Below are 21,846 nucleotides of genomic sequence, written 5' to 3'. Positions count from 1 at the left end.
CACCCCTCTAGAGATCTCTAAACAATGCATGGTTCCTAGTGAGACAGCACCACCCCTCTAGAGATCTCTAAACAATGCATGGTTCCTAGTGAGACAGCACCACCCCTCTATAGATCTCTACACAATGCATGGTTCCTAGTGAGACAGCACCACCCCTCTAGAGATCTCTAAACAATGCATGGTTCCTAGTGAGACAGCACCACCCCTCTATTGATCTCTACACAATGCATGGTTACTAGTGAGACAGCACCACCCCTCTATAGATCTCTACACAATGCATGGTTCCTAGTGAGACAGCACCACCCCTCTAGAGATCTCTAAACAATGCATGGTTCCTAGTGAGACAGCACCACCCCTCTAGAGATCTCTACACAATGCATGGTTCCTAGTGAGACAGCACCACCCCTCTAGAGATCTCTAAACAATGCATGGTTCCTAGTGAGACAGCACCACCCCTCTAGAGATCTCTACACAATGCATGGTTACTAGTGAGACAGCACCACCCCTCTAGAGATCTCTAAACAATGCATGGTTCCTAGTGAGACAGCACCACCCCTCTAGAGATCTCTAAACAATGCATGGTTCCTAGTGAGACAGCACCACCCCTCTAGAGATCTCTAAACAATGTATGGTTCCTAGTGAGACAGCACCAGCCCTCTAGAGATCTCTAAACAATGCATGGTTCCTAGTGAGACAGCACCACCCCTCTAGAGATCTCTAAACAATGCATGGTTCCTAGTGAGACAGCACCAGCCCTCTAGAGATCTCTAAACAATGCATGGTTCCTAGTGAGACAGCACCACCCCTCTAGAGATCTCTACACAATGCATGGTTCCTAGTGAGACAGCACCACCCCTCTATAGATCTCTACACAATGCATGGTTCCTAGTGAGACAGCACCACCCCTCTATAGATCTCTACACAATGCATGGTTCCTAGTGAGACAGCACCACCCCTCTAGAGATCTCTAAACAATGCATGGTTCCTAGTGAGACAGCACCAGCCCTCTAGAGATCTCTAAACAATGCATGGTTCCTAGTGAGACAGCACCAGCCCTCTAGAGATCTCTAAACAATGCATGGTTCCTAGTGAGACAGCACCAGCCCTCTAGAGATCTCCATGCTATAGCAATGTTTTGGTTTTCGTGCATATTTTTTCCCGTGTGAAGAAGTTCTGAGAAACAAATCAATCAACTCCTCATAAACCTCTTATCATGCTGCCTTTCATGAGATCATACTGTGTTTAAATACCATCATTTCCTTGTAACCACAAATTAGGGCCCATACAGGCATTGAATAAAAACACATTTGCAAGTCACGCAATCTTCTAAATGACTACCGCCCCATAGCACTCACGTCGGTAGCCATGAAGTGCTTTGAAAGGCTGGTCATGACTCACATCAACACCATCATCCCGGAAACCCTAGACCCACTCAATTTGCATACCGCACCAACAAATCCACAGATAATGCAATCTCAATCGCACTCCACACTGCCCTTTCCCACCTGGACAAATGGAACACCTATGTGAGAATGCTGTTCATTGACTACAGCTCAGCGTTCAACACCATAGTGTTCACAAAGCTCATCACTAAGCTAAGGACCCCGGGACTAAACACCTCCCTCTGCAACTGGATCCTGGACTTCTTGACGGGCCGCCCCCAGGTGGTAAGAGTAGGCAACAACACGTTTGCCACTCTGATCCTTAACACTGGAACCCCTCAGGGGTATGTACTTAGTCCCCTCCTGTGCTCCCTGTTCACCCACAACTGCGTGGCCAAGCACGACTCCAACACCATCATTAAGTTTGCTGACGACACAACAGTGGTAGGTTTAGTCACTGACAATGATGAGACAGCCTATAGGGAGGAGGTCAGAGACCTGTCAGTGTGGTGCCAGGACAACAACCTCTCCCTCAACATGAGCAAGACCAAGGAGATGTTAGTGGACTACAGGAAAAGGAGGACCGAGCACGCCCCCATTCACATCGACGGGCTGTAGTGGATAACACCTTTTCCCCATGAGGAGACTGAAAAGATTCTGGCTGGGTCCCCAGATCCTCAAAAAGTTCTACAGCTGCACCATTGAGAGCATCCTGACCAGTTACATCACCTCCTGGTATGGCAACTGCTTGGCATCTCACCATAAGGCTCAACAGAGGGCACTGCGTATGGCCCACTACATCACTGGGGCCAAGCTTCCTGCCATCTATGACCTACATACTAGGCGATGTCAGAGGAAGGCCCAAAAAATGGTCAAAGACTCCAGTCACGCAAGTCATAGACTGTTGTCTCTGCTACCGCACGGCGTACCAGAGGTACCAGAGCCCCAAGTCTAGGTCCAAAAGGCTCCTTAACAGCTTCTATCCCCAAGCCATAAGACTCCTGAACAATATCAAATGGCCACCGGACTATTTGCATTGACACCCCCCCTCCCCTTTGTTTTTACACTGCTGCTACTCGCTGTTTATTATCTATACATAGTCACTTTACCTCTACCTATATGTACAAATTACCTTGACTAACCTGTACCCCCGCACATTGGCTCGGTACCGGTACCCCCTGTATATAGCCTCGTTATTGTTATGTTATTGCTACTTTTTTTGTATGTTTTTTTTTGTTACTTTAGTTTATTTAGTAAATATTTTCTTAACTATATTTTCTTAAAACTGCGTTGTTGGTATAGGGCTATTAAGTAAGCATTTCACGGTAAGGTCTACACCTGTTGTATTCAGCATTTCACGGTAAGGTCTACACCTGTTGTATTCAGCATTTCACGGTAAGGTCTACACCTGTTGTATTCTGCACATTTGACAAATAACATTTGATTTGATTAGATTTGAGCAATAAAGTAGCACTTTGGTCTTTTGGGCGGATTTTGGAATGTCTCAGAACTTTGATCGTCCCAAGCTGTGAAACAGAGGCCTCAAGTATTTTCCCAGGTTGTCATTAGATCTTCACATATCCACTGGAATATAAACACAACTAATCTTTGAATTTACTTAAAACATATTTTTGAAAATCTTAAATGGTTATTTTGCCTTCTGTCAAGTCATTCCCAAAAGAATGCTGAGTTAACAGACCCTCTTGGCTGGTTCTGACCTTTCAGTCAATGCTGAATACATCCACTGTTCCACTGCAGTCAAAGACAACACTAAAGACAACCGTTATTCTTCGATCGTCGATGAATTCCCATTTCCACCCTTAGTTGAGAAGCTACAGATGTAGAATCCTAATTTGACCAGTTTCTCACAGCATGAAAATAATCCTGTACCAAGAGGAAATGTGAATTATTGTGTGGATTATAGTTAATGGGCATTTTTGTAAGGGTTGTTAACTGTTTTGTTTTAATTGAATTACAAACTTCAGAAGCCTTTTTAAACCTTGAATATAGTAGAAGTTTGCATTTCCTGCAGTGCAGGTTGAAATATCCTGCAACAACAGGGTTATCAAATTAAGACCCTACATCTGTAATAATGGTGTAATCTGAAACTGTGTTCAACCTCCCTAACAAGCTAACAGCTCTAACAGTCTTCCTAAAAGCACTGTTCTTTGACTGACTGCCACCACCAAGTAAATACTCCACACAGACAGAGACAGTGTGTATATTACTGAGTGTGTGTGTGTGTGTGTTTGTGTGTCTGCTGTTCAGGTGGTCAGTGGTTGGAGGCTGGTGTTTACTTGTTGAAGACACCTGAAAGCCCAGAGTGTGTGTGTGTGTGTGTGTGTGTGTGTGTGTGTGTGTGTGTGTGTGTGTGTGTGTGTGTGTGTGTGTGTGTGTGTGTGTGTGTGTGTGTGTGTGTGTGTGTGTGTGCCTTGGCCACTCTGACAGCCCAGCCCAACAGACTTAAGAAAGATCTTCTATCTTGTATCTTTGTGGGATGAGGAGAGGTGCTTTCTATTCACTCAGCGACAGAAAAACAAGGCTTACTCCTGTATTTACCTGCAGGATGGATCCTTATCTGTTAGGAGGGGCGAGTGAGAATGTTACATTTCAGTCTGTTTGGCCCCAAAGTAATTTGGGGTAATTACTGTAATGTTAGTTGATGTCTCCAAAATATTACAGTCACACAAATCTAAATCAAGTTATCAACAAATTAATACACACTGCAGTGTTTTTTACTAGAATTTAGAATTTAGAGTTTACAATGTGAAATTTAGAATTTAGAATTTAGAGTTTACAATGTGAAATTTAGAATTTAGAGTTTACAATGTGAAATTTAGAATTTAGAATTTAGAGTTTACAATGTGAAATTTAGAATTTAGCTTTTGAAATTAGTTCCATTTTAACTTTAAATGTTCTCCTCTTTCTGAATATTCTAGAATGTGCTACATCATTCTGCCCCCCAGCCCTTGTGTTACATGACCCTATTTACCCTGGGGAAAAGGAAGGGGGTGCAAATAAGTGAACATACTGACAGACACACTAAACAAAAGTTAAAGTAGTATTTATGTTGTATGACTGACTGGGGTTAAACAGAGAGACCTTCATCCATCCATCATTCACGTGTTTAAGAGTATGGTCAATAGATTCTACTATCTGACTGTTGACAAAATGCCTTTCACTGCCTCACTGCCCATTACCTGGCAGTCTGTCTAGAGGTTAGAGAGGAAAGTGGTTCCCAACATGTCAGATATGGGACCTGACCTACCGGATAACATCTGTATGGGTTGTATTGACTTGTTTCCTACCTATTTTATTGTCTTGAGAGACAGATAGATAGAACAACCTATGGGAACATTATTCAATAATTACCATACTGTCTGTATATACTTCAATAAAAGTGTGTTAAGTATCTTTTTGGATTCATTTTCTTTTTATATACAATATATATATATATATATACACTACCGGTCAAAAAATCTTTATTTTTACTATTTTCTACATTGTAGAATAATAGTGAAGACATCAAAACTATGAAATAATACATATAGTAGTAACCTACATTTCTTTAAATATATTTTACATTTGAGATTCTTCAAAGTAGTCACCCTTTTCCTTAATGACAGCTTTGGAGACTTTTGGCATTCTCTCAACCAGCTTCATGAGGAATGCTTTTTCAACAGTCTTGGAGTTCCCACATATGCTGACCACTTGTTGGCTGCTTTTCCTTCACTCTGCGGTCCAACTCATCCCAAACCATCTCAATTGGGTTGAGGTCGGGTGATTGTGGAGGCCAGGTCATCTGATGCAGCACACCATCACTCTCCTTCTTTGTCAAACATCCCTTACACAACCCTAACCCTAACCCTAACCCTAACCCAACCCTAACCCTAACCCTAACCCTAACCCTAACCCTAACCCTAACCCTCTGAACAGTTGATGTTGATGTGTCTGTTACTTGACCTCTGTGAAGCATTTATTTGGGCTGCAATTTCTGAGGCTGGTAACTTTAATGAACTTATCCTCTGCAGCAGAGGTAACTCTGCGTCTTCCTTTCCTGTGGCTGTCCTCATGAGAGCCAGTTTCATCATAACGCTTGATGGTTTCTGCGACTGCACTTGAAGAAACTTTCAAAGTTTCAAAGACATGAAGGCCAGTCAAGTTTCCGCATTGACTGGCCTTCATGTCTTAAGTAATGATGGACTGTCATTTATCTTTGCTTATTTGAGCTGTTCTTGCCATAATATGGACTTGGTCTTTTACCAAACAGGGCTATCTTCTGTATACCACCCCTACCTTGTCACAACACAACTGATTGACTCAAACACATTAAGAATTAATTAAATTCCACCAATGAACTTTTAACAAGGCACACCTGTTAATTGAAATGCATTCCAGGTGACTACCTCATGAAGCTGGTTGAGAGAATGCCAAGAGTGTGCAAATCTGTCGTCAAGGCAAAGGGTGGCTATTTGAAGAATTTCAAATATAAAATATATTTTGATTTGTTTAACACTTTTTTAGTTACTACATGATTCCATATCTGTTATTTCATAGTTTTGATGTCTTCACTATTATTCTTCAATGTACAAAATAGTAAAAATAAAGAAAAACCCTGGAATGAGTTGGTGTTCTAAAACTTTTGACTGGTACTGTATATAAATAGTTTCTGCAGGATTGAGAGAATTCCCACCCTGCAGATTATCCAGTCTGGCCATACAGTTCATGAATCATGATTTTAAAAACCGGTCCTGCTTCTTACTGCTTTGGATGACTGTAAAACTAAATCCTGAATACACAATTAAATGCTATTCAAATTAAAAACATTGCAAAACCGACATCTATGCAATGCCAAGCGTTTCTTCACCAGCATTAAGGCTGTGTCTGCTCTTGATCGTCATCTGAAAGTATTCTTCATCTGACAGGTGCCCCTGCTGCTGCTGGCCCAGTACCCACCTTCTGTTGTCTTTGTAGGCCATACCCAACAGACTCCCTCTCTTCCCCCTGACGTCCATGTGTTAACTGTGCCCCTGGAAAGGTCACGTTCTGGCACGGTCCTTGTGGCCTGCTTACATGAATCTCAATGCCTGGAGGAATTGAGGAGGAACCAAGGAGGCTGTTCTGTTCTGACTTCCTCACTCTGATGCTTCTGTCCTGAACGGTTCTAACAATAAATTATAGACTTTTGAAAGCACACTTCAATTGTCTTACTACCTAGAGTTGTCTTTTTCATCTTCAGTGTGCACCACTCTTCCTGCACCTGGGTTTGAAAGAGATGTACAGTGAATATCGACAGTTTTTCCCCCCCTACTCTGTCCTGAACCACGTTGACGCCTAACAGTACCACTAAACCCCATGGTGAAGACTGAGGACAGATGCTTCACTTCCTGAGAGAATCAAATATCTCCTTTAACTCTGGCTCGTTCACCTCATTCAACGCCCTCGGTTAACTTGCTGAGAGTTGTACTGAGCATGAGCAGTAAGCCACTGTTCACAAAACAAAAAGATAAAGGTTGTTAACCTGCGGGTGTAATCAGCAGAACTACAGCACAGCACTACACCCTGACCATAGAGAGCCATTGTTTCTCTATGGTGTAGTAGGTCAGGGCGTGACTAGGGGGTAGTCTAGTTTATATTTCTATGTTGTGTTCTAGTTTATATTTTCTATGTTGGTGTTTTGTATGATTCCCAATTAGAGGCAGCTGGTAATCATTTCTAATTGAGGATCATATTTAAGTAGCTATTTTTCCCACCTGTGTTTGTGGGATATTGTTTTGTGCACCACGTAGTCACATTTAGTTGATTTTGCTTGAAGTTTCACTTTGGAACAAAGATGTGGAACTCTACACACGCTGCACCTTGGTCCCGTTCTTACGACAACCGTGACACTACAGCAGAACAGCAGCACTACATTTTAGTCATTTAGCAGTCGCTCTTATCCAGAGCGACTTACAGTAGTGAATACATACAGCACTACAGCACTACAGTAGCACTACAGTATTACAGCACTACAGTATTACAGCACTACAGTAGCACTACAGTATTACAGCACTACAGCAGCACTACAGCACTACAGCAGCACTACTGCAGTATTACAGCACTACAGTAGCACTACAGTATTACAGCACTACAGTAGCACTACAGTATTACAGCACTACAGCACTACAGTATTACAGCACTACAGCAGTACTACAGTATTACAGCACTACAGCATTACAGCACTACAGCACTACAGTATTACAGCACTACAGTAGCACTACAGTATTACAGCACTACAGTATTACATCACTACAGTAGCACTACAGTATTACAGCACTACAGTATTACAGCACTACAGTAGCACTACAGTATTACAGCACTACAGCACTACAGTAGCACTACAGTATTACAGCACTACAGCAGCACTACAGTATTACAGCACTACAGTAGCACTACAGCGCTACATCACTACAGCGCTACATCACTACATCACTACACCACTACAGTACTACAGCACTACATCGCTACAGCACTACAGCGCTACATCGCTACAGCGCTACAGCGCTACATCACTACAGCGCTACAGCACTACAGCCCTACAGCCCTACAGCACTACAGCCCTACAGCACTACAGCATTACAGCAGCACTACAACACTACAGCCCAACAGCCCACAGAGAGCTAATGTTTTGCCATACTGTCATAAATGATCCTGCTAAATGTCACTCAGTGTTTGATAGATTCACGTCTACTGCCTAGTTAAGTAAAGGTTAAATGAATCAAATATAATACTATTGATGACACTTAATTCATTGGGATCTTATTTTGACCAGCAACAGGATTTGAACATTTTAACATTTAGTCCATAATGTTGCTTGATGGTGGTTAGGCTATTAGCTGACCAGAGTAAGACAGGATTTGATTTCCCAAACCTGCGAGTTAGACTATCCAAACAGGACAGGCACACCAACAACAAGTGTTTCAATACACACCCTGAGAGTACTGAGCTGTTCTCTGGCCCCAGCCCAGCAGGCCAACATGAAAAAAATACAGCCCACAATCTGTGCACAGGCACCCGTGGGTGTGTGTGTGTGTGGTGTGTAAGTGTGTGTGTGTGTGTGTGTGTGGTGTATGTGTGTGTGTGTGTGTGAGGGAGGAGTAGGTGGGAGAAGTGGGAGGGGACCATGGAGTTCCTCAGGGTACTAGGAGTGTCTTTGTACTCTACTGCAAAGCTCCTGAGTGGAACGGAGTGAGTAACACTAGCTAGCTACTGACACGGATGGAGTTTACAATATTGCATGTGTGGTTTTTGGGATTCCCATGAGATGGAAGAAGAACAGTGCGTGTCACTCTCGTTTTGCTGGATCTGTAAAATCCCTAAAGCATAAGAGGAAAAGAAAAAGAAGGGCTTAACTCAGAGGACCTTGGGTAAGTTAACACTACAACGGCAGGTAGCCTAGTGGTTAGAGAGTTGGATTAGTAACCCAAAGGTTGCTAGATCGAATCCCAGAGTTGACAAGGTACAAATCTGTCATTCTCCCCCTGAACAAGGCAGTTAACCCACTGTTCCTAGGCCGTCATTGTAAATAACAAGTTGTTCTTAACTGACTTGCCTAGTTACAGGTTGTTTTAGAAGGGGTCAACTCAGAGGACCTTGGTTAAGTTTCTGTTCTGTCATGTCAGTGTTGACTGATGCTAGCTTAACTTTAGCTACTGAGGTTTTTGACATTTCTAAGCAGCCTTACAAATCTTAAAGTCTTACAAATCATAAGAATTTCTAACATGTTTTATTGATTTTTAATGCATTCTAAAGTTATTCTAAACATGTATATGCAGTTAATAAGGATTATTCATCAAAGTGTTACCAAGTGACTTACTGTGAACGTACTGTTGATCCTGAGTGGCGTCATGTCTGGGCATGGCTTAGGGTATGTCACAATGTGGTAACAGTTTGCATTTAGTGCACTATTTGGGACTATTTCATTTCACTATAAGCAGTTTTCTGTAGTTTTGTATGTATACATTGTGCAGGAGATACGTAATTGCTGTGAAATATGCATGGAATTGAGCTAAACTTGCTCGTGGAGGAAATCCCTAGTATTTCATTAAAAAAATTAATCATTATTCAAGTACTCTCGATATAAAGTTGCTTTGTTCATAAGTTGTCGCTGAGTTGTTTCTCGTTCTGTCTACCCTAGTTGACCCCTGTTTACTGAAGAAAAAAACTTTCCAAGAGTGGCTTAATTTGTCCCCAGTAGGATCAATTGGTTTCTGTCACTGAGATGTGTTGACTCTAGTACTTTACATTTAAACAGACGCTCATTCAGCAGTCACTCTTATCCAGAGCAACGTGAGTGCATAATAAATAAATATATACTGTACTCTATACCATCTTGCCTATGCCGCTCGGCCAACACTCATCCATATATTTTTATGTACATATTCTTATTCATTCCTTTACACTTGTGTGTATAAGGTAGTTGTTGTGAAATTACTTGTTAGATATTACTGCACGGTCGGAACTAGAAGCACAAGCATTTCGCTACACTCACATTAACATCTGCTAACCACGTGTATGTGACAAATAAAATTGGATTTGATTTGATTTGAAATACATGCGTACTGGTTCCCTTGTGAGAAGCCAACCCACAACCCTGGCATTGCAAACACCACGCTCTACCACCGTACCACCTGTGATAATCTGTGAGAAGTTGACGGTCTGAACTTTTTAATTTAAGTAGCTATGACAGACGGATGGCCCATCAGATAACCTCCTGGAAGCCCTCACATCCATTTCCATTACGGAGACTTCCCTGTCTTCCCATTTTACCTCCCGTTCATATTCCTGCATGCCTGAACAAATGACTGCTTTTTTGGTGCTCTGAAGATCTAGGAGTTGATGAGTGCCTGTTGTACATCACATTCCTGAACCTGGAATAACCTTCACAGTGATGTTACAGCGAGGGGAGGTTTACCAATAGATAGGTATGTGTAGGTGTGACGCACTACATTAGACTGAAGAGATTTGACTGGTCCACTCCCAGTCATTTAGTTAATTGATCTGCCTGTGGCACAGGGTGTGGGGAGGTAACTAACGGATGATGTCCAGAGATACTGGGTGGGAGATGTAACTAACGGATGATATCCAGAGATACTGGGTGGGAGATGTAACTAACGGATGATGTCCAGAGATACTGGGTGGGAGATGTAACTAACGGATGATGTCCAGAGATACTGGGTGGGAGATGTAACTAACGGATGATATCCAGAGATACCGGGTGGGAGAGGTAACTAACGGATGATATCCAGAGATACCGGGTGGGAGAGGTAACTAACGGATGATGTCCAGAGATACTGGGTGGGAGATGTAACTAACGGATGATATCCAGAGATACCGGGTGGGAGAGGTAACTAACGGATGATATCCAGAGATACCGGGTGGGAGAGGTAACTAACGGATGATGTCCAGAGATACTGGGTGGGAGATGTAACTAACGGATGATGTCCAGAGATACTGGGTGGGAGAGGTAACTAACGGATGATATCCAGAGATACCGGGTGGGAGATGTAACTAACGGATGATGTCCAGAGATACCGGGTGGGAGAGGTAACTAACGGATGATGTCCAGAGATACCGGGTGGGAGATGTAACTAACGGATGATGTCCAGAGATACCGGGTGGGAGATGTAACTAACGGATGATATCCAGAGATACCGGGTGGGAGATGTAACTAACGGATGATGTCCAGAGATACTGGGTGGGAGATGTAACTAACGGATGATATCCAGAGATACCGGGTGGGAGATGTAACTAACGGATGATATCCAGAGATACCGGGTGGGAGATGTAACTAACGGATGATGTCCAGAGATACTGGGTGGGAGATGTAACTAACGGATGATGTCCAGAGATACTGGGTGGGAGAGGTAACTAACGGATGATGTCCAGAGATACTGGGTGGGAGATGTAACTAACGGATGATGTCCAGAGATACTGGGTGGGAGATGTAACTAACGGATGATGTCCAGAGATACCGGGTGGGAGATGTAACTAACGGATGATGTCCAGAGATACTGGGTGGGAGATGTAACTAACGGATGATGTCCAGAGATACTGGGTGGGAGATGTAACTAACGGATGATGTCCAGAGATACTGGGTGGGAGAGGTAACTAACGGATGATGTCCAGAGATACTGGGTGGGAGATGTAACTAACGGATGATGTCCAGAGATACTGGGTGGGAGATGTAACTAACGGATGATGTCCAGAGATACCGGGTGGGAAATGTAACTAACGGATGATGTCCAGAGATACTGGGTGGGAGATGTAACTAATGGATGAAGTCCAGAGATACTGGGTGGGAGATGTAACTAATGGCTGATGTCCAGAGATACTGGGTGTGGGGGTAACTCACTGATCCAGAAAGGGTCATTGTTCAGAGTAGTGGTCTATGGAATAACTTAGGCTGACTGCTGCTGAACTACTTTCTAAGTCCACAAATAGGTTGTGTTTGAACATTTGGCCACTTCCCCATTTGATAAAGTTGAGCCAATATACTGAATAATGAAATACATTATACTGTGAGCTGTGCTTATTGTGTTCTAGAATAACCATAATCAACAACACTTCACATTAAGTGTTATACTTGAGAAAAGATTTAGTAGGATAAGGAATTCATAATTGCCAGAATGTAGTTCCAAAGCAGCCTGGTTGCCTGGCAGACACAGTACAAAGCTGTAATAGAGGTATGTACATAAATGCACAGTGGAATTTCCATCAGAAACATGCATGTAGGTATTCATTTATTTCCTGCATGACTGATGGTGGGAAGACATGTTGACTCATAGCTAGTTTCTAACCACACATCTTGATGTTTATAATAGAAGGCCTGATGGTGATGATGATGATGATGATGATGATGATGATGATGATGATGATGTGTAGAAGGCCTGGTGATGATGAGGATTGTAGAAGGCCTGGTGATGATGATGATGATGATGATGATGATGATGATGATGATTGTAGAAGGCCTGGTGATGATGAGGATTGTAGAAGGCCTGGTGATGATTGTAGAAGGCCTGGTGATGATGATGATGATTGTAGAAGGCCTGATGATGATGATGATGATGATGATGATTGTAGAAGGCCTGATGATGATGATGATTGTAGAAGGCCTGATGATGATGATGATGATGATGATGATGATGATGATGATTGTAGAAGGCCTGATGATGAAGATGATTGTAGAAGGCCTGGTGATGATCGTGGGGAGAGATTCACATCAACTCTACTATGTAAATGGGGAATAAGGAACCCTCAAGGATTGGTAGACAAATTATCAAAATAAATCACCCCGCTCCTCCGCTCTCTCCACTGGCTTCCAGTTGAAGCTCGCATCCGCTACAAGACCATGGTGATTGCCTACGGAGCTGTGAAGGGAACGGCACCTCCATACCTTCAGGCTCTGATCAGGCCCTACACCCAAACAAGGCCACTGCGTTCATCCACCACTGGCCTGCTGGCCCCCCTACCTCTGAGGAAGCACAGTTCCCGCTCAGCCCAGTCAAAACTGTTCGCTGCTCTGGCACCCCAATGGTGGAACAAGCTCCCTCACGACGCCAGGACAGCGGAGTCAATCACCACCTTCCGGAGACACCTGAAACCCCACCTCTTTAAGGAATACCTAGGATAGGATAAAGTAATCCTTCTAACCCCCCCCCCCCCCCCTTAAAAGATTTAGATGCACTATTGTAAAGTGGTTGTTCCACTGGATATCATAAGGTGAATGCACCATTTTGTAAGTCGCTCTGGATAAGAGCGTCTGCTAAATGACTTAAATGTAAATGTAAATGTTTACACCAGTAATTTTAGTGTGAAAAAAAATCAAGGGCTCACCGAATAGATCCCACAGATTAGACCTCACAGATTGGATCTCACAGTTTAGATCCCACAGATTAGACCTCACAGATTGGATCTCACAGTTTAGATCTCACAGATTAGACCTCACAGATTGGATCTCACAGTTTAGATCTCACAGATTAGACCTCACAGATTAGATCTCACAGATTAGACCTCACAGATTAGACCTCACAGATTAGACCTCACAGATTAGTTTTATCCTGTGCTTTGCACACTTAATTTAGGGCTCTTTTCAATCTGTATGGCTGAAGCGTTACAGATTGCACAATAGAAATTCAAAGGTCATTTCTGATTGAGCCGACATATGCAGCGTTTACTGTGAGTGCAGTCTCCGACAACATGTGAACACTGCCTTCACATTTTAATTTTCGCTTTAGCGCTGAACAGCCACAATACGGATTGAATAGAGCCCTAAGGCAATATAACATTTCACAGAGAAAAATAGTAAAACAGAGGGAGAGAGAGAGAGACAGAGCGAGAGAGAGAGAGAGAGAGAGAGAGAGAGAGAGAGAGGGGAAAGAGAGGCGAGAGAGAGAGTTAGAGGGAGGGGGCGAGAGAGAGAGCGAGAGAGATGGAGGGGGTGAGAGAGAAAGAGAGAGGGAAAAAGAGAGAGGGAGAGAGGAGAGAGAGAGATAGAGGGAGGGTGCGAGAGAGAGAGTAAGAGAGAGGGAAAAAGAGAGAGGGAGAGATCAATGAGCAGGTATAAATCATCGCTAAAAAATGCTGCCAACTTTGCCCCAAATAAATACCTTTACAAGTGATGTTGAAATGTGATCTGTGAAATGTGAGCTGTTCTGAGCAGCATGGCTGAGCGTGTACCTACAGCTCATGACTGCGGGGGTTGAATGAGGAGGAGGAGGACAGACAGGAACACACACACACAGGAGGAAGACAGGCAGGAACACACAGGAACATGAACAGGTGAACATCCCACAGCTAACATCAGACAGACCTCAGTTATCTGACTGCCTGAGGATCTTACCCTCCGAGCAGCACAGCACTGCCAGCCAGCTGTTTATAAGACAAACATTTCCTTTTAACCACAACATCTGGAAATTAAATGGTTAAACTCCTGTTCCCTACATAGCGCACTACTTTTGACCACAGTGAAATACTTACTTACGAGCCCCTAACCGACAGTGCAGTTAAAAAAAATACGGATAAGAATAAGAGATAAAAGTATCTACATTTATAATCAGGCAGTCAGTGATTATAAACGTAATTAGAGCAGTAAAAATAAATGTTTTTCTCCTACCCGTGGTATACGATCTGATATACCACGGCTGTCAGCCAATCAGCATTCAGGGCTCAAACCACCCAGTTTATAATAAGGAAAAATGTCCCGTTACCTAAGGGAATGTTTTAAGGGTGTTGCACAGAGCCCCTCACACATTTTCTTATGTAGGTCATGTTTTAGGGTAGTTTGAAAGCATATAAGCAGAAAGAGTCTCTGGTTACCATAGAGACAACCTGGTTCACTGAATGAACTTCTTGTCAGAGATCACATTTATTTAGAGATAGAAAAATATAACTTCTACATTCTAGACAGAAGAAACAAATTGATTCAGAAGATATTAAAACATGTTTATTTTAGTTACTTTTTTCTCAACTAGTTTCGATTACTTTCTAGCACGTCAAGCTAACTTACAGAGTAGACAGCTAGCTAGCTTTGTAGCCACGGACTGTGCACCTTCCATTGTTTAGCTAGCTTGCTGGTGGATGTTTTACTTTTAAAACCAGCATAGAAGAAAGCAACATTCACCTTTACAAATGTTGTTTACATTGATATCCAAACTGAAGCACTTAAGGGACCTCATGGGCACCCTGAACTTGTTCACTTCATTTAAGGGGGAAATTCACCTTCAAATGTTTTGTGCAACTGAATTAAAGTTAAGGAAACATTAAGGGAAAAGATAAGGGGAAAATGTACTTACGGTGTTTTATGCAACCAGGCCCTGATCCTTTGATTAGGTGGACAACATGTCAGTTCATGCTGCAAGAGCTCTGATACATTGGAGGATGTCCTCCGGAAGTTGTCATAATTACAGTATATGTATATGGAAGGGGGTGAGAACTATGAGTCTCTTAGCTTTTGTATTGAAGTCAGTGTTACCAGAGGAGGACAGAAACTAGATGTCCTCAGGCTACACCATGGTGCTACCCTACAGAGTGCTACTGCAGACCTTCATTGCAAAACGGTGTTTTATTCTGTTATTTGGTGACGTGTATATATTTAGTATAGATTTTATCTAAACATGTTTTAAATGTTTCACTATTTTTATGACATTCACTAAGGAGGATGGTCCTCTCCTTCCTCCTCTGAGGAGCCTCCACTGGTTGACACTCTATGAAGTGAAAGGTTAGTTATATAAACAATCATTTGTTCATAGCTACAGTAAAAGAGTGAGAGGTATGTAAGTTTTCAAGGAACAGCTTAAGCGTTCCTCTCACTCCAGATCTCTCTGACATCTCCGGTAATCTTCAGATGTTAGAGAAATGAAAAGGTAACAGTCATGGAGCTGATAAACGTCAACTCTGGTCATTCAAAGTGCCGAGAGAAGGTAAAATCACCATGCAGGAATACTGGAGTCTTTATTGTAGCCAGATACAGCATTAAGAACGAGAACATTTAACCTTAAGAACTTAACCTTTGATTTATTTAGAGTTGTGGATATAATCCTACTAATTTGAATATTTGAAGTCTTCGTTTTTATTGGCAAATGTATAACTTATTGTTATCCAGTAGAGAAAAGTGTCCGTACTGTATATATTCCACTATCAGTCTTATGAATTTTTGAACTTTAAAGTTGTTTACATTTAGGAGTAAAAGGTTAACGTCTGAACAGCCTACGCTGAGCAGAAGACAGCTCAGAACAGAGACGAACAGTCACAATATTTACATTTAGATAAAAGTGGTGACAACCCACCAAATCCTGTTTAATACCTGTCATCACGTAACAAATCCTGTTTTATACCTGTCACCACATAACAAATCCTGTTTTATACCTGTCACCACATAACAAATCCTATTTTATACCTGTCACCACGTAGAAATCCTGTTTAAAACCTGTCACCACATAACAAATCCTGTTTTATACCTGTCACCATGCAACAAATCCTGTTTTATACCTGTCACCACATAACAAATCCTGTTTTATACCTGTCACCACATAACAAACCCTGTTTTATACCTGTCACCACATAACAAATCCTGTTTTATACCTGTAACCACATAACAAATCCTGTTTTATACCTGTCACCACATAACAATTCCTGTTTTATGCCTGTCACCACATAACAAATCCTGTTTTATACCTGTCACCACATAACAAATCCTGTTTTATGCCTGTCACCACATAACAAATCCTGTTTTATACCTGTCACCACATAACAAATCCTGTTTTATACCTGTCACCACATAACAAATCCTGTTTTATACCTGTCACCACATAACAAATCCTATTTTATACCTGTCACCACATAACAAATCCTGTTTTATACCTGTCACCACATAACAAATCCTGTTTTATACCTGTCACCACATAACAAATCCTATTTTATACCTGTCACCACATAACAAATCCTGTTTTATACCTGTCACCACATAACAAATCCTGTTTTATGCCTGTCACCACATAACAAATCCTGTTTTATACCTGTCACCACATAACAAATCCTGTTTTATACCTGTCACCACATAACAAATCCTGTTTTACGCCTGTCATCACGTAACAAATCCTGTTTTATGCCTGTCATCACGTAACAAATCCTGTTTTATACCTGTCACCACATAACAAATCCTGTTTTATACCTGTCACCACATAACAAATCCTATTTTATACCTGTCACCACATAACAAATCCTGTTTTATACCTGTCACCACATAACAAATCCTGTTTTATGCCTGTCACCACATAACAAATCCTGTTTTATACCTGTCACCACATAACAAATCCTGTTTTATGCCTGTCACCACATAACAAATCCTGTTTTATACCTGTCACCACATAACAAATCCTGTTTTATGCTTGTCATCACGTAACAAATCCTGTTTTATGCCTGTCATCACGTAACAAATCCTGTTTTATACCTGTCACCACATAACAAATCCTGTTTTATACCTGTCACCACATAACAAATCCTGTTTTAGGCCTGTCACCACATAACAAATCCTGTTTTATACCTGTCACCACATAACAAATCCTGTTTTATGCCTGTCATCACGTAACAAATCCTGTTTTATGCCTGTCATCACGTAACAAATCCTGTTTTATGCCTGTCATCACGTAACAAATCCTGTTTTATGCCTGTCACCACGTAACAAATCCTGTTTTATACCTGTCATCATGCAACAAACCCTGTTTTATACCTGTCGTCACGTAAAAAATCCTGTTTTATACCTGTCATCACATAACAAATCCTGTTTTATACCTGTCATCATGCAACAAATCCTGTTTTATTAACACATGTTGACAAATGCTTTATTATGATGATTTAATTATCAGTTGTTGCACTCAAGAGAAAAGAATATTGACATGGGGGAGAAAGGCACCACCTGTCTAATGCTGCTCTGAGGCTGTTTCTTGTCTTCGAACAATGTATTGCTTTGCTTTGGTCAAGGCATGTTAGAACAGGAGACAAATTCCTCACAGAAGGCTTTCAGTGTGGTGCTGTGTCATTGGGTGTTTAACGCTCACATTGTATTGTTCAGACAGGAACAGGTACTAGGGAAATGACTGATATGTTCACAATCTGGTCAAAGAGCTGTATTATGTATGTACTTATACATGAGTTATTGAACTATATACTGCATTGATAAAATAAAAATAAATAAAAAATATGTATATTTGTTCCTGGCATATGAACTAAAACTGTCCCTCTTTTTCTCTCTCTCTCTCTCTCTCTCTCTCTCTCTCTCTCTCTCTCAGCGCTGAGGATCCTGCTGATGACAGTGAAGATGGTTACAACAGACACAAGTACACTACTCTTAGTGGTAGCAGTCTTTCTAAACCTAGTAGCAAGTAACGAGTACCACAATTGGCGCTTGGGAAAGGAGCTTGGAAAGGACAGCTCTCCCATGAGGTTCACCTATCATCTCTACAATGCCACCATTAATGAGAACTCAGCCCCCAGGACTGCTGTGGAGAGTCCCATCAAGATGGGCATCGTAGTGACCGATCCTTTCTGGGACATCAAGTTCAAACTCGTCTCTGGAGACGACGACGGCCTATTCAAAGCGGAGGAGGTCAGAGTAGGGGATTTCTGCATCCTGCGAATCAAAACGCGAAGCAGTATTTCTGCATCACTAAACAGGGAAGTAAGAGACAGCTATACTCTCACCATTGAAGCCACTGAAATCACTTACGGCATCCAGGCCAGGACCAAGGTATTGGTTCAGGTGCTTGATACCAATGATCTGAAACCGCTCTTCTACCCAGCCTCGTACAACGTAGTCATCAGGGAAGACGCTCCGTTGAAGTCCAGCGTGGTCAGGGTCAGTGCGACGGACGCGGATATTGGCTGCAACGCTGAGTTCTATTACTCCTTTACGAGTAGAGCCCATCCGTTCGCCGTTGATCCTTTCTCAGGCGCCATCAGCCTCGTCAAGAGACTGAACCACAGCCGAGCAGAAACATACGATCTCACTGTATTAGCCGAGGACAGGACCAAGAAGATATCTGGGGTTCATAAGTTTGGCAATGTGGCCAGGGTTACAGTGACCATAGAAAAGGTCTCTTCAACCTCCCACATCATCAAACCTCTCTCAGTTGTCCTAGCTCAGAAGGACGAAGATGAGAAGATAACTATTGATGTCCGTATAGAGTCGGGTGTAAAGCCAGTTGAGTCCGTTAGTATTGTTGGTGGGGATCCACAGAGGTATTTTGAGATTATTCCATCCAGCCTGCAACGCAATGGATTCCAAGTGGTCTCCACCAAGTGGGTGAACTGGTCTCAGAGCCCATTTGGATTTAACCTCTCCCTCCAAGCTAAAGACAAGAGCAGTCCACCTTTAGTTTCTCCAGTTTCAGAAATCCATATCCCTCCGTATAAACAAAGCCTGTTTCGCTTTCTGGAAGACATTTACATTCTCACACTAAGTGAGTTTTCACCACCAAAAACACATGTGATCAGAGTTAGTGTGAGTCCAGCACATTTGAATGTTACATACCACATTAAAAGTAACTCTGATAGCTCCAAATTTAAGATTAACCCCAAAACAGGCATACTTGTTACCTCTGAGTCCTTTGAATTTGAGAAAAAGTCTCGTTATGAATTCGATGTGATAGCGAATCACGGTGAAGCCAAGACTCATATAGTCGTTGAGATAACTGACGAAAATGACAACCCCCCCATGTTCACCAAGCCCTCATACCAAGCCACACTACCAGAGAACGTACCTATAGGCAGCAGCGTTCTAACAGTCTCTGCAATAGACGTGGACAGGGGTCGAAATGGCTTCGTGACCTATGCCATAGCCAACTCAGCTCCTTCCCCATTCACAATAGACCCAATCAGTGGAGTGATCTCTACATCTGAGGATCTGGACTATGAGTTGATGAAGAGGTGGTATCATCTCAGAGTGTGGGCTTCGGACAGCGGCAGTCCCTTCAGTCATGTTTCTGAATGCGCTGTGACGATCACCATGAGCAACGTCAACGACAACACCCCTCTGTTTGAGCAGGTGGGATGCAATGCCACCATACCTGTAGATTTAGCAGTGGGAGAGCCAATCGCAGAGCTGTCTGCTGTTGACCTGGATGAACTACAACAGCTCAGATATGTGATCGAGTCAGGGAATGACCAACAACTGTTTGACATCCACGCTGTATCAGGAGTCATTACACTGATCAGACAGATACCCACAGTTTCGATAGAGAGTGAATTACCTTCGTTCAGACTCAGAATCACAGCAACCGACGGTAAACATAACTCCGATCCCTCTGTTGTTACTGTTACTGTTTTCAACCAGAGCATTGAAGCCACAGTCAGTTGTCAGGAGACTGGGATTTTCAAACGGCTCACAGACAAACTGATAGAATCCATAAAGCCAGTGTTGACTATCCAGAATGAGGAATCCTTCTCGGACGTTCATATCATCAACCGCCACTCTCCTCAGTTTAACTCTGGCATCCCGAGTACTATTGACATCAGAGAGGACTTCCCTTTAAATTCTACTATCCTTCACTTCAAGGCTTCAGATAATGACACCGGATTCAACAGCAAGCTTGTGTACGCCATCTCAAGTGGAAATGAAGACGGGTGTTTCTCCATTGGTATTTGGTCTGGGGAGCTTCAGCTTGTGTGTCCTTTAGACCGAGAAACCAAAGAGTTCTACATTTTGAACATAACTGTCTATGATTTAGGAAGCCCACAAACCTCTGCATGGAAATTTCTTGCTGTGAATCTATTGGATGTTAACGACAACCGACCAGTATTCAACCAATCCAGGTATGTCGTGCACATCCCAGAGAACACAGAGGTTGACACAACGATATTCCAAGTGCACGCAACAGATTTAGACTCTGAGGGCAATGGAAACATCCTATATTCGATGCTAACGCTAACCAATCTGTTCGAGATCAATGAACTCACTGGAAAAGTGAAGGTGTCTGGTCGTTTAGACAGAGAAGCCTTTCCCAGACATGACCTGAAGGTAGAGGCTAGAGATCAGTCTAAAAAAGACCCACAGCTCTTCTCTTTGACCGATCTGGTGGTTGTGTTGGAGGACATCAACGACAATCCTCCCAAGTTCGTCCCCAAGATCTACAACATCAAAGTCCCTGAGGACTTTCCCTTGGGGACAGTGCTACTGTGGGTCGAGAGCTACGACTTAGACCTGCGCAGCGCTGGACAGATCAGCTACAACCTGAAGAACAGTGAGAACGGGGCCTTTTTTCTGGACGCGTCGACGGGATCTCTAACCCTTGAGAAAGAACTGGACTTCGAGAGGAGACAGTCTTACAACCTGACGGTTCAAGCAATTGACCATGGTCTTCCTTGGTCACTCTCCTCCTCCTGTTTCATCGAGGTGGAGGTCCTGGATGTGAATGAGAACCTGAATAAGCCGGTCTTCTCCATGTTTGTCTATGAGGCCTCAGTGATGGAGGACGCTCCTGTGGGAACCTCAGTGTTCACGCTGACAGCAGCAGATAGGGACCTGGGGAAAGACGGAGTCGTCAGGTATCACATTCACGATGGATCTGGCCTGGGAGTTTTCACGATCGATGAGGAAACAGGTAAATGTGTGTCTGTGTTTTGTGTGTGTGTGTGTTTGTGTGTGTTTTTGTGTGTGTTTTTGTGTTTGTGTGTGTGTGTGTGTTTGTGTTTGTGTGTGATAACAGTAAAAATTCCCCCTTTTTGATATAATTTTCTTTAGCATGAATGTGTTGCTGTTACAGTAGATGAGAAGTGGGATGACAGTTGATAAAGACTTTGGTAAAAAGAAAAAAAGGAAAATGGATGTGCAATGTTAAAATAACCTGAGGCTGCTTGGGACCTGTTCCTACATATTGGCTACTTTACAGAGGATAGCCTGTGACCTCACATAGTATCACATCTCATTAGC

General features: G+C 42.6%; 1 protein-coding gene across 1 annotated transcript in view; it reads left to right on the top strand.

Moving 5' to 3' along the window:
• Positions 1-8,595: 8,595 nt before the first annotated feature.
• Positions 8,596-21,846, top strand: part of LOC106604189 (protocadherin Fat 2) — a 77,954-nt gene continuing 64,703 nt past the window's right edge. Inside the window, exons 1-2 of the mRNA XM_014198621.3 lie at positions 8,596-8,788; positions 18,209-21,517. Of these exons, the coding sequence (XP_014054096.3) occupies positions 18,226-21,517 (3,292 nt within the window). The 5' untranslated portion in view covers positions 8,596-8,788; positions 18,209-18,225. The remainder of the gene's footprint in view (positions 8,789-18,208; positions 21,518-21,846) is intronic.

Source organism: Salmo salar, chromosome 05, assembly GCF_965601325.2.
Source record: "Salmo salar chromosome 05, fSalSal1, whole genome shotgun sequence".
Lineage (NCBI taxonomy): Eukaryota > Metazoa > Chordata > Actinopteri > Salmoniformes > Salmonidae > Salmo > Salmo salar.
This window is presented reverse-complemented; position numbering and strand designations above follow the sequence as displayed.